We start from the raw sequence: 13,613 nt of genomic DNA on the forward strand, positions 1-13,613 counted from the left end.
CAATAACCTATAGTATATAATAGCAGAGCAAAATAAAAGAGCAGTGAGAGCCAGAGGGGTCCAGCTCTGCAGCCGCTGGGTCAGCTTCTCTCTCCCTGCCTCATATCTTAGCCCCTATTCATCGCTATAATGCGTGTAATGAAGCGCTGTGAAGGCTGAGAGTCCACTGCAGCAAAATGTTTTTACTCCAGTGGAGTTATTGCTCTTCTCCTGTAGGACAGCAGAGGAAGGAATGGATGCTGACTCAGCACACACTGTCTGTTCAGACCGGCCCAGGTTGTTTTATATGTGCACCTTTTCGGAGCACCTTTGCCAAGATACAAAGTGCCAGTGATTGAACCGTGCCATAATGTGAGTCTGAGTGAGAAATTATTCATATGCTGGCAGTGTGAGCAGGTAGAGGAGGCCTGTTTCATACAGGATGACCTTGCCTCTGCTGCATTCGTTACAGATGGGTGCAGAACCATTACCATTAGGTCCATATTACCCCTGGTTTCCATCACGTCTGCTTTTATTAGATTAAATGTAACCATATTAACAATAAAAATGACCAGGTGAACACCATTATATACACTGAATACAATACATTAATTCATATTGTTATTAACCCCATACAAGTCAGTTTGGTACGGCTAGTTACATAATTTATTACATCTCTGGTTTTAATACACACACTTTTGCAAACAGAACCCCATATTCATTGTAATCAGGTCTGTAGCTGCCTATTGAGGACACTTAGCTGATGTCCTCACTATTTTTAGGACCTTGAGGGTTTTAGCTTCCTCTTGGGAGTTCACTGTACATTCTATAATTAAAAACATACACATGGTTATATTTTTAGGCTGATTGAAGTATTTATAGACTCAATTAATGAATTGGGTTAGATACGAAATGATGGGCCAGGAAAATTTAACTAATTAGAATATGAGTATATAAAGAACTGACCAAAATATACTTCCGCCAACGAAAAGGAAAAGGGGGGGTGGGCTTAACTTTAGGCAATAAAAGCATGTGGTTGAATTTTGAAAAAAAACATCATGGCTTGGTTTAACTTGTGTTTTTTACTTACATAATTACATCATTACCATAGCATGCTGCACATACCAGTTATTAGAATAACTAATCAATTAACAATTGACTTTTGGTTTCACACGGGAAACAAACAGCAGGTTCTGGGGTGCAAGTCCGGAGTTAGTTTGAAAATGCTGGCTACGCCCCTGATTGTACTGTAATCTATTAAAAGAGTCCTGTAATAAATAGTGCCATGGTGGAAACTTAAATTGTTTTTGGCATTGTGTCCAAGAGGTGAAAATAATATTGAGGCTTTAGTTTGTGCTGATGATTGTATGTGATTACATTGTAAAATATCTGGAATATTTCTACTTACCCATATACGGAAACAAAAAAATCTGGACTTTTGTCTTGGTTTGCAATACATTGCACATGTATATGTTTAAGTTTACCCCCAGGCATTATTATTTTTTTCATATAGAAAGCTGATGGCTTGACATCACTGCTTGTGCTTGTTGAGATGTCTGCTTTACTTTTTTGCTGTAATATTTGTAACTGTACTTTGATTTTGAAAGTTATATATTCAGGATATGTATAATAGTAATACTAAACCCATGTCAGGTTCCGGCCAAGTTTCAGACTATATTGTATGTTGTTTGAAAATAACTTAGCCATACAATCTCACAGTAAGGAGGAGGAGCCGTCAAAGCCCCTGCACACTCTCTGCTGAAGTGAAGTGTCTCTACCTGCCATTTCCAAATGGCTAGGTCAGACAAGTTGGCAGATTTACATGGATATCTTTAAAGCTCAAGCCTTCCCACAGTGTCTTTACTCTCATAAGTGATCCTGTAAATTGTACATTTCTCTTAAAGTTAATTTTGGTTATGTAGGTCCATGTGACACAAAGTTACTGCAGTGCAGACAGTCTGTGTCTGTGCAACAGTGTACAATTAAACTAATCCTCCTGTAAAACTGTACCTTTACCTTTATCTCGTGCCTGTATTCATGGCCTCAGCCCTAAGTCACAGCAGGTAGAAAATAGTGACAAGAAGGAGACAACAGCAGTCTTTTTTTTTCATAGAAACATTGAAAATCCATTAAGGTTGTCTCTGAAAATATTTCACATGCGCAGCATCTCCAGAGCAGAGCATGTTCTGCTGAGACAGCTCACAGCGTGTATTTGAGATTGGTTTCAATTTTAATTCCTCCACAGCAGCATACACTCTTCTCTGCCCTTTTTAACCTTTTGCAGGTACCTTTTGTGATGGTTATATTGGCTATATTGGAGGATTTGAACCAGAAATTGTTGTGGACAAAAAGTATACTTGTTCAAACATTTGTGACATTTAGTGTATCCTGTTAACAATCACAAGGATATTTAAAACGCAGGGGAGTAGAAACTAGATGAGACTGTTTAATGACAACTTGATGTGATAAAGGTTTTTTTTTTTTAGTCCAGAAATGCAGGGATATGTAGATGTATTTTTTTTTTGTTTCAGAAAGGGTGCCTTTCATAAAAATTGAGGTGTTATTTCCCCACCTTCCTGCTCGGATGTTTATTTGGGGGGCTTTGGGTTTTTTTGGGGGGGGGGGGGGGTTACCTGATTGTGTTTGTTAAGCAAGCGTAATGTGTTAACTTGGAAAAAAAAAGTCAATGAGATTATTATCTCAGAATTTTGAGAAAAGTAAAGAAAATAAAAAAAGATATATGCCGGGGGCGGCCCCCAGTGATTAGAGTGTCCACCCCATGTAGGCAGAGTCCTTTAAAGCGACCTGGGTTCGATTCCAGCCTGCGGCCCTTTCCTGCGTGTCATTCGCCCCTTTCCTGTCACTCTTTGACTCTAATATGATAAAGGCAAGAAAAGCCCAAAAAAAGGTCTTTTAAAAAAATGCTAATTTTCCTAAATGAACAAGATAATAGTCCTGCAATTTCAAGTAAATTCTTGTTTTTCTAAATTATTGAGATTATCATCTCAGAATTATGCTAAAAGTTTTCATGTAAAACAACAGCTTATTTTCTTGAATTAACAAGACGAGTTTAGCTATGAGCAATCATAAGCCAAACCAGTCCTTTTTAAATTTACCTCAGTTTACTGAAGGTAAAGACCCCCATAGTCTTAATATCAGTTACTGTAGTATAGTTCAGAATCTATCAATTAATCACAATACTGTGAAAAAATTAAACACAATGTCTTCTTCCATTTAATATTCAATTATGTTAGCCTATATGATGCTGACTCCATTGTAACAATTGAAATTACACAAATGATTATAATTTCACATAACTTTATCTTTTAATATAGAGAGAATATCCAATATTTATGTCTGCATTAAAACACTTCAGAATCAGAAATTGTTTTATTGCCAAGGTTGTTTGGAACATGACAATAACACAGTGCAAAAGTTGACATAAAATATAAAAATTAACAATATGAAAATATTGTTAATTTTTATATATTATGTCAACTTTTACACTGTGTTATTGTCATGTTCCAAACATATATATATATAAAAATATAAAAATTCACAATATGAAAATATGTATATATATAGATTTTTTTTTTTTAAAGGAAAAGGAGCTTTACAGTTGTGTGCAGGAATCTGCAAAAGTTGAGCACACAGAAAATATTCAAATATGGTATATAATTTTCACTTTACAGTAATAAAAGTTTTATTTTATGATTAAAGGCTGAGTACCTCACTACATGCTTTCTCTTCCTGTCATGAGCCTTCAGCTTTGTCTCCAAGGAAATGGCCTTAGATGTACCAACTGCTGAGTCCAAACAGCAGACTGGCATCAGGCCTGAATGCTTCTCCTGATGGGTGTCTAGCAGCTGTTGCTATAGGATTATGAGCTCTCTGTCTGTTCTCACGCCATAACAAAGCTTACCGCTAATTCTCCATCATCATTCTTATTGCTGCTATTGTCGTCGGCTCTTTCACTTTGATCACCACTTCAGACTCTTACCTTAACCACAGGAAAGCTGGCTGTAGCCACAGTGAAGTTTAGGGAATATGGAGCTTTGGTGTACTGTAGATAAGAGGGGCTGGGATCCAACATTTTATGTGTGTATGTGTGTGTTTATTTTGCAGTCCCTCTGTGTCACATACATTATGGAATAGTGGTGTTGTCCTGTGTTTGTGATTTCATCCTAGTGGAAGGCAGATTTGAGATGGGAGGTTGTTTATTGGTGGGCTGTTGAGTTGTCCCTGCTGTAACCTCAGACTTCTTCTGTCACCTGACTTTAGGCCTGCTGGTATCCGTGACTCTGCTGAAATGAACATAATGCGTCTCACAGACAGAGAAAGTCAGACACAGACAGAGGGTGACTACTGGTCAGGGTGGACCACAGTCTGGATTTACAGTTTAACGTTTCTAAGTACAGCAGCATAGCTGAATGACTTCACCTCTTTGTTCCAGACTCCAATATCTCAATGATGTAAAATATTTTATATTTTGATCCGATTAGTAATTATAAGAATTGGCGTTTTAGACTGATCTGTATCATCGTCCATACTGCTACTGCTAGTAACCATAAACGTTTCATTCACATTCACCTTACTCTTGCTGTATGTTGCAATAACGATATTGGTCATATCAGGCTCATAGGCTACTCCATTACAAGTTGGACATACTGTACATTTTTAGCCACACTAACTGGCAGCTTGGCTCTGGAGAAAAACGGTCAGCTGGTTCACCTCTTTGTTGCAGACTGCAATATCTTAACAGCTAGTGGATGAAGTGTCAAAGAGCTCTGCACAGATTGTACTGTGTAGAGGATGAATTTCTTTCTTAAACTGTTCTTCTAGCCCCATCATGATGTCAAATATGTAATACCTTGGTTTTTAACCACATACCTTTACTTTGTTTTCAGTGCAAATTATATATATGTTGAGGGAATTTCCTTAAATATGACACAAACGTCCACCTGGACTCAAAGATGAACTGATTACATTTTGATGGTCAAAGTTAAAGTTCAAGGTCACTGTGATCTGGTGTCCATCTCATTCTCGTGAACATGATATGTTAAGAAGACCTTTAAGGAATTTCCTCAAATTTGGCACAAAGATCCACCTGGACTCAAAGATGAACTGATTAGATTTTGGGGGTCAAAGGTCAGTGTTCAAGATCACTGTGACCTAATGTCTGTCCCATTCTAATGAACAAAATATCTAGAAAAGGCCTCGAGGAAATTTCTTCAAATTTAACATCCATGTAGACTCGAAATGAACTGGATTTTGTTGGTCAGTGTTCAAGGTCGCTGTGAGCTGACATCCGTCTCATTCTCATGAACACAATATCTTGAGAAGACCTTTAGGGACTTTCTTCAAATTTTGCACAAATGTCCACTTGGATCCAGTGATAAACAGATTAGATTTGGTGTTCAAAGGTCAAAGTTCAAGATCACTGTGACCTAATGTCTGTCTTATTTCCGTGAACACTATATGTTCTGAAGGCCTTGAGGGAATTTCTTCAAATTTAGCACTAACATCCACTTGTACTCGATAGACTAATTGATTTGGTGGTCAGAGGTTAAAGTTAAATGTCATTGGACTCAAGAAGTCATATGCTAGTTATGACATTTCCCTCAAATATTTAATAAAATAAAAAGTGATGGCAGTTTGTATCCAAAAAGGTCAAAGGTCAACTTCACTTTGGCATCATAATATTCTACAGCAACACTTGAAAACACAACACCACAGGAGTATCGACGGACATGGATATAATCTGAAACTTGACAAGTTTGCAAAAGCATACAACTGTGAGGTGGTAATTCTAATTATTGTTTTCTTAAGTGCTACTTCTATAGTTGGTCCTATATCATTTTTTTATTGTTCATTTTCATTTCAGATTTAAGTATTTTTAATTTCTATTCATACATTTTCTGTGTGTAGTGCATTTCCTTGCATAATCCTGTATTGTACATTAATACTACAAATCCTTGAACTGATAATGTGTTATCTGGTTTTGCACTAGTAATATTCACTTTCTCAGTTGACAATATCATGAAATCTTTACTAAATTAATATAAACTTACGTGTTATGTGGTAAGGATTGAGGCTTCTGACTCTAGCCAGTAATAAAAGACATTTGAGTGTCTGCGTCCCTGTAAGACCCCAAATCTGTCAAAAGCATTATGGATGTGGCTCCCTGCTGGCCTGGGTATTCAAGGCACTTGCCATATTTACTGTCAACTTTCTAGTGTGTAGCTGTTATAAGGAAACAAAAATTGCCTCAAAACACTTGAATATGTTTTTGTGCTAAAAATAAGTTTTCAAATGGCGTCCAGAAAACAAAAAGGCTGCTTGAGTCAATTTTTCTCTGACTTATATGATGGAATTTTTATCTTTAGAAATGCATTGATAGCGCCATGAAAAATGAAGCCGCCATTCCGCTGTCAGATTTATCTGTGGTGATAACCACAGTGCTAATCATTATATCCCTCACAGAAAAATTGACTGGCCCTCCCTTTCTGTCAGTGGGGAGCAGCTACTTCTGCTCTGGGCTCTTTTATTAGCAGTCAGGCTACTGGAGCTCTTCTGTATTGTTCCACTTACCACCAGCATGGATAACTGTGTTTTACTGACACACACACACACACACACACACACACACACACACACACACACACACAGTCTGCTGATGCTTACTGGAAACCTCTCATCCTCTGGGCCAAAGCAGGGCAGCATTGCTTTCAAGAGAAAACCAAGTCGAGCTTGTGCCTCAGTGGCTCCCCACTGCTCTTACACTGAGAAACCATTTCCTGTTTGATTATTTATGATCCTGCTGGTTAATCTAGTCTTAGATCAATTACGCTTTTCAACCTATGAGCTGCATATTACAGTGACACTGAATAAATCTGTCAGCGGGAGACATCTGAAGATATTTTAAGTCCCTTGGCATGAACTCAACACTTAATCTTTACATGAATAGAAGAGATGTCACTCAGGCGGTGGAAACATCAGCAGAAGTGTGGTAGGACACTCCATGTTACCACATATTTACTAAAAGGGCCTCGTTGAGGAACACTTTGCAGTCTTGATACAGTGCTGCCCTCTGCTGGAAGAAAAGCTGAAATGCACTTACTGTATTAATTTCTTTTTTAGCTTTTTTTCCTGGCTTCCAGTTTTGTGGTGATGGATAGTGGGAAGATTTTGATCTCTTAAGTATTCTTAGCACTGCACAAACAAGCCAAGCTAAAACAAACTCATTTAGAATAAATAAATATATTATGTTTTCATTCCATTTGAACTGACTGACTAATTAAGCCATCATTTCTCTCTGTGTCTTGCAGGTATTTTATTTTCAACATTAGTGTTCGGCCCGGCCTGCGGCTTCATCTTAGGTTCTGTCTGTACCAAAGTCTACGTTGATGCTGTCTTCATCGACACCAGTGAGTTGACTGTTGCTTTTTATTTGTATTTCTTTAGATGCATCCTTGAATGTTGTTCATTTTTATTACATTAGTTATATTGGTATTGACTCTACGGGGAAAATTAATGGTCCAGTGTGTAAGATTTAGAGGGATAATTGGCATCTAGTGGTGAGGATTGAAGATTGCAACCAGCTGAAACTTGTCCTGGTTAAGGAGGTTTTTACCCGGAGCCAAATTATCTGCAGGGGTTTCTTTCTCTCCAAAAGAAATTGACCAGGTCAATAAAACTGGTAAAAATGCCAAATAAACCAGTTTCACGGTACAAATCAGTATTTCTCTGATGCTGTTTGGCACATCGGGGGACAGACGCTAACCTAGCACCTGCAAATGTGTGCTCACCTTTCTTTCTTAATAACTTAAGTTCCAGAAGCTCAGGAGGTTTAGTGGAGCTGCAACAGCCCCATAGACGATGACCTGCTCCCTACTAAATAAATGGCTCATTCTAAGGAAGTGAACACACAACTGTTCTCATTTCCTGGTGATTATACACAAAAACATTCTTATTCTTTTATATCCCATTTCTGTCAATATACCCCCCTAAATCCTACACACTGGACCTTTAAGAATACCACACTAGAGAAACTGATAAAGAAATAACAGCCAGAATGTACTTTTCCTAGAATCCAATTTCTTCTTATTGACCTGTCAATTTTCATCTTCTGACATTGTTCAACATTCATCCATTGTGTTAAATTCTCCCGCCTCCTGTCTAGGTAAGCTGGACATCACCCCAGATGACCCTCGCTGGATCGGGGCCTGGTGGGGTGGCTTCCTCCTCTGCGGTGCCTTACTCTTCCTGTCAGCCCTCTTTATGTTCGGCTTCCCCCAGGCGCTGGACGAGCAGGACATGGACGGTGGAGGGGAGAGTGAGCAGGCCATGCTGCCTTCTTCGCTGACCCTGGAGTACCAGGGCTCCAAACCCAACGGGGCCATTCATGGCTTTGACATTAACAGCGGGCTCTCAGTTTGTGAGCATCTGCGAGGTGAGGAGGATTACAGAGGGGAGAAGACACCAAAGAAAAAGAATTAAGGAGAAATAGACAAGTCAAAATAGAACATTAAATTTGGTTCTTGAAAAATCTCAAGGGATGGTCATTTTTCTCTGTCCTTCTTATCTCTTTTCTCTATTCTGTTCACCCTCTCTACCCCTTGTTGTATCCTTTTTTCTCCATTGTCTCCTCAATTGGCACAGTAATCCCGCGGGTAACCAGGCACCTTCTCTCCAATCCGGTGTTCAGCTGCATCACTCTGGCAGCCTGTATGGAGATTGCTGTGGTTGCTGGCTTTGCTGCCTTTCTGGGAAAATACCTGGAGCAGCAATTTAACCTAACCACCTCTTCAGCCAATCAGCTGCTAGGTAGACAGATCAGAGCCATTATTGTTCCCAAAGTGTTTTACAATCAAATTGTTGTACCATATCACAGAAAAATTGAGATGTGCTGTGGTGAAACCTCTTTTTAGGAAAATGCTAGTAAACATTTTTAGGAAATATTAAACCTCCTCATGTTTTCCCGCTCTAGGTATGACAGCCATCCCTTGTGCCTGTCTGGGGATCTTCCTCGGGGGGCTGCTGGTGAAGAAGCTGAACCTGTCAGCTCTGGGCGCTGTCCGCATGGCCATGCTGGTCAACCTGGTGTCCACCGCCTGCTACGTCTCTTTTCTTTTTTTGGGCTGTGACACTGGACCTGTCGCCGGGGTTACTGTAGCCTACAGCAACGAGTAAACAGGAAACCTACTGATAATTTTATTTTTTTTTTAAACATCTTCTTGTTAGGCATGACTTACACTAAAAACATGCTAAATGCTAAGAATGTACTGAAATACTAAAAATAGTTCAACTTTTTGGCTTAGATATAGTTATATAGCTGCTACCATTTACATCTTCTCTGTGTACATTAATACCTTGTGTATTAATGCAGGAATCAAGTCTTGTAAGAGACTGCAAACATTCTTGTCACTTGGGACAACATTGTCAAGTTTGGAAATTTTGTTGCTTATTTATGTAGCTTTCACAATAATTATGCATTAGCTACAAAAGTTCAGAAATACTTTGTTTTTAATATAATGTTTTGTCAGATAGCAGGCCTGTGTTGCCTACTCTCAATGCTTAAGTTTTTATGCTTTAAAAGATAATTATCCAAGTTGTTCTGACCAGGCAATCTGATTGGTCAACAAGACATTCTGAATGTGCTCAGATCTGCACTGTATACTTTCCTAATCACTGATAATATTACTCTGCCACTTCTTAAGAATTGCACTCTCAAATAGAGCATTTCAGGGCAGTATCATCATGTATCGATGACACAATGTCAAAAAAATCTCCACAGCATTAGTGAATTACTGCTCAAATTATAACAGGTAACAGCCAACAATGGTGTAAACTATAAACGAATACAATGATGAGGAAACTAGCATAAATCACCATATTCTGAACACATATACTATAAACACTGACAAAAGAGACATTTGTATTTTGGAACATAAAACGGCAAAATTAACTGCAAAAACTACTCAGTCCAGCACTAGTCATACCTAGCACCTTAGTTCGAACAGCATTGTTGGTTGGTGGTGATGGTGATATTCAGCCCATAGATTGTCCCTAAGTAATCAAGTGTTTAGTTAATATTTGGAATGATGTCCAAGCAGGGTCAAAATGCTACAAAAGTGAGAAAAAATAAGTCTATAGATAAAGCTGACTGTGATTGTCAAGTAGTCCCTGTGGTTGTTCATTTGTAGTGTGTATCGTACATACATAATATCTGTTACCTAACATGACCTTTGGCCTCCTGTAGGACATTGCATTCCTGGCAGCGACCTGAGTCAGCATGCATCAACAACTGTAACTGCTACACAGCATCAGTGAGCCCCGTCTGTGGTTCCAATGGAGTCACCTACCTCTCAGCCTGCTTCGCTGGCTGCACCAAACCAGTGAGTGAAGACATTATCACCAAGACCAGCTGTATCATGATGACCTTTGACACCAGAGAGCTTAAACTAAAAGACAGAGACAAGAAGTCCTTCCTTATGTGCATACATGCACAGACTGCAGCAGATTTTAGATCTCCATATTCAGTCAGTGGGATAACAACAGTTTGATCTGATTTCTTGTGTTTGTGTCAGAACCTGACCAGCTGTGCGTGTATATCCAACACCATTGAAGACGCCGTGGCTTTACCGGGAAAGTGTCCCAGTCCAGGCTGTCAGCAGGCCTTCCTCACCTTTCTGTGTGTTATCTGTGTGTGCAGCATGATCGGAGCTATGGCCCAGACTCCCTCTGTCATCATCCTTATCAGGTAAGGAGATCTGTTGCTGTACATAGACCAACCACAAGAGAGAGCTGTTGACATGTATGCTCAGGCAGTGGTGGAAAGTAACTGAGTACATCTTTGTTGCATGTATTGTACTCTGTAAATTTTGAGGTACTTTACTTAAGTTCTTCCATTTTATGCTATTTCATACATCTATTTCCACAACATTTCGAGACAGCCAACAGCGTATAAAGCAAATAGAAATGGCTCCATCTTTACCAGCTGCAACATTAAAGGGGAACAAAGCCTAAATTGAGAATCCCAATATATTATTTCCACGGCAGAGGAAAGTTAAATCAATATTTGTCAACATGAGCTACTCTCTTGAAACCTGAAACTAGAGAGATAAGTCTCAAATTTGCGATGTCATCAAATAAAAAGTTGAATGGGAAAGGCAGTGAATGATTTTTTGGACCCACAGACATAAGTGGGGCATATGATATGGGGATATGGGGGTCCTCCAACAGAGAATGTTGCACTTCGAACACTTCAATTCCCACATCGGGTGAATTTTTATGCACAAATTTGTGCCTTTTTGTCATAATGTCATAAAAGTCCTCTGCTTTATGGCACGTGACACATGCACATGTTCTAACTATTGAGGGGGACTGCAACCCCCCCAAAACCTACACCTATGGCACACACCTACTGTAGTTTCTTGCAGTAGTTTGCACAGTTTTCAATGAGGAAAAGTTACAAACTTTCAAGTTGTGCCCTCTTTCTGTTTTTCTTCCAAATGAAGTGTGTGCCATGTTTACAGTCTGTCTGATTGCAGAAATAGTAGTTGCATTGCTGCCATGTTACCAGATCACAGCAACTACTATGATGTGAACAATGTTATCATGACAGAAAGAAATTATCACCCAAGTTACAGAAATCAATTCAAATATATCGGAATGAACCAGCGTCTTGCTAGAATTAGATATTGGGCTCACCAACACCAAGCGTTTATGCCAGTTCTGTCTTTGTTTTCAGAACTGTAAGTCCAGAGCTGAAATCTTATGCCCTTGGAGTTTTGTTCCTGCTCCTGAGACTGATCGGTAAGAATAATGTATTATCTTTGTATACTTTCCAGTAAAGCATTTATAGCCACAGAAAAACAGTTCTTTATCTGTGCTGGTACACATTCAGTGGTAAATCTCACACTGCTATGTTGGTTTATGATATGTCCACACAGTCGCTTTGCTCTCTGATGTAAATGTCACTGCAGTTTTTCACCTTGGTTGACATAAACCTGTCTGTGTCTGCGAATATAAAGCAAACCTGAACTCAAACTAATATATGCTTTTGGAACTTCTGACCTGCTGTCTGTCCCCTCTTGTTTCAGGCTTCATCCCTCCCCCTCTGATCTTTGGCATGGGCATCGACTCCACCTGTCTGTTCTGGAGCTCTGTCTGTGGTGAGAAGGGTGCCTGCATGCTCTATGACAATGTGGCCTACAGGCACCTGTATGTCAGCATCGCCATTGTCCTCAAGTCGTCCGCCTTTGTCCTGTACACCACCACGTGGCAGTGTTTGAGAAAGAACTATAGGAAATACATAAAGAACAGCGAGGGTTACCTCACGCCCACTGAACTCTTCGCCTCCAATGTGACTCTGGACAATTTGGGTAAGGAAATCACTCAGAACCCAGCCAACAGGACAAAGTTCATATACAACTTGGAGGACCACGAGATGTGTGACAACATGGAGTCAGTTTTATAGTGGTAGTCGGCACTGGGACTGGAGCCGAGGCTATTCATGTGCAAATGATCTGATGTTTCTTTGGTGTTGTATCAGTGTAGAAGAATGTTCTTAGTAAGGCTCTAATCTTCTTCTCACCCAAAGCATCAGACAGAATGAAAAAATTGAAGAGATGCTTCCCAAAATGCTCTATATCCACATTGCACTTTTTACTATACTAAATATAAACCATTTTTGTCAGACAAAATCACAAGCTGACTTAAAAAAACGTTTCTTAATTTAACAACAAAACAGAGTTTGACCGCAAACACAGAAACAAGGAATGACATAGAGGGACTTTGCAGTTAATGCATAATACCACTTATCTGTCAGGACGGTCCTGATATTATATTTTTTAGTTCAACTTCATTATCACTTGAAATTGCAGTCATATAAGATTTAGATTTTTGGGAGACCAGAGCTCTTTGAGAAGCAGAATCTGAAATCTTGGTTATTCATTAGCTTTATTAGACCGTTTAATTTCCTTTAGAAGGAAGTACTTCTCAGGTCCAGATGCCAGATAGAAAGGATGAGCGATAATATGATTGTTCATCATTAGCTGATGCATATTTTAATATTTTTCCAGTTCTAAAAAACATACATTAATAAGTACAAGGCAATCCTACTAGAGACACATGTGCATTGACTACATTGGCCTGCTTAGACACATTACACAAAGAAACAAAGGAAAACCAACAAATCAAGTCAAGTCAATTTTATTTATAAAGCCCATTATCACAAAACACAGATGCCTCGGAGGGCTTTACAGCATACGACATCCCTCTGTCCTTAGACCCTCACATTGCCTAAGGAACACCCCCCCCCCCCCCAAAAAAAAAAAAAGAAAAGAAAATTGTTGTGTCGGCCTCTGAGCATTACTAAGTTAAATATAAAATAAGTATTGACAAAATATCGACCCCTCTATTCCAAAACTCATTCATTTCTAATTCAGTATAACCTGTGGTTAAATTTGTAACCTTGGTAAGAGACTGTCTCTCCAGCTCTGTCCATATGGAATATAGATGCGATACAATAGAGAACATGTGGTTACATAGTAAACTTGGTTTTCTGCTCAAGTCTCGAAATGCTTGAGAACTGCATTTTTCTTTCATCCTAACAGTTTTACAATATGCAG

At 39.1% G+C, this 13,613-nt stretch overlaps 1 protein-coding gene across 1 annotated transcript in view; it reads left to right on the plus strand.

Annotated features, from left to right (window-relative positions):
* The window catches only part of LOC121943069 (solute carrier organic anion transporter family member 3A1-like), a 29,558-nt gene extending 16,337 nt beyond the window's left edge, over positions 1-13,221 (plus strand). Inside the window, exons 3-10 of the mRNA XM_042486449.1 lie at positions 7,308-7,406; positions 8,162-8,431; positions 8,641-8,805; positions 8,969-9,167; positions 10,241-10,376; positions 10,569-10,741; positions 11,732-11,796; positions 12,084-13,221. Of these exons, the coding sequence (XP_042342383.1) occupies positions 7,308-7,406; positions 8,162-8,431; positions 8,641-8,805; positions 8,969-9,167; positions 10,241-10,376; positions 10,569-10,741; positions 11,732-11,796; positions 12,084-12,460 (1,484 nt within the window). The 3' untranslated portion in view covers positions 12,461-13,221. The remainder of the gene's footprint in view (positions 1-7,307; positions 7,407-8,161; positions 8,432-8,640; positions 8,806-8,968; positions 9,168-10,240; positions 10,377-10,568; positions 10,742-11,731; positions 11,797-12,083) is intronic.
* The last annotated feature ends 392 nt before the right edge of the window (positions 13,222-13,613 follow it).

The sequence above is a fragment of the Plectropomus leopardus genome, chromosome 1 (assembly GCF_008729295.1).
Source record: "Plectropomus leopardus isolate mb chromosome 1, YSFRI_Pleo_2.0, whole genome shotgun sequence".
NCBI classification, from domain to species: Eukaryota; Metazoa; Chordata; class Actinopteri; order Perciformes; family Serranidae; genus Plectropomus; species Plectropomus leopardus.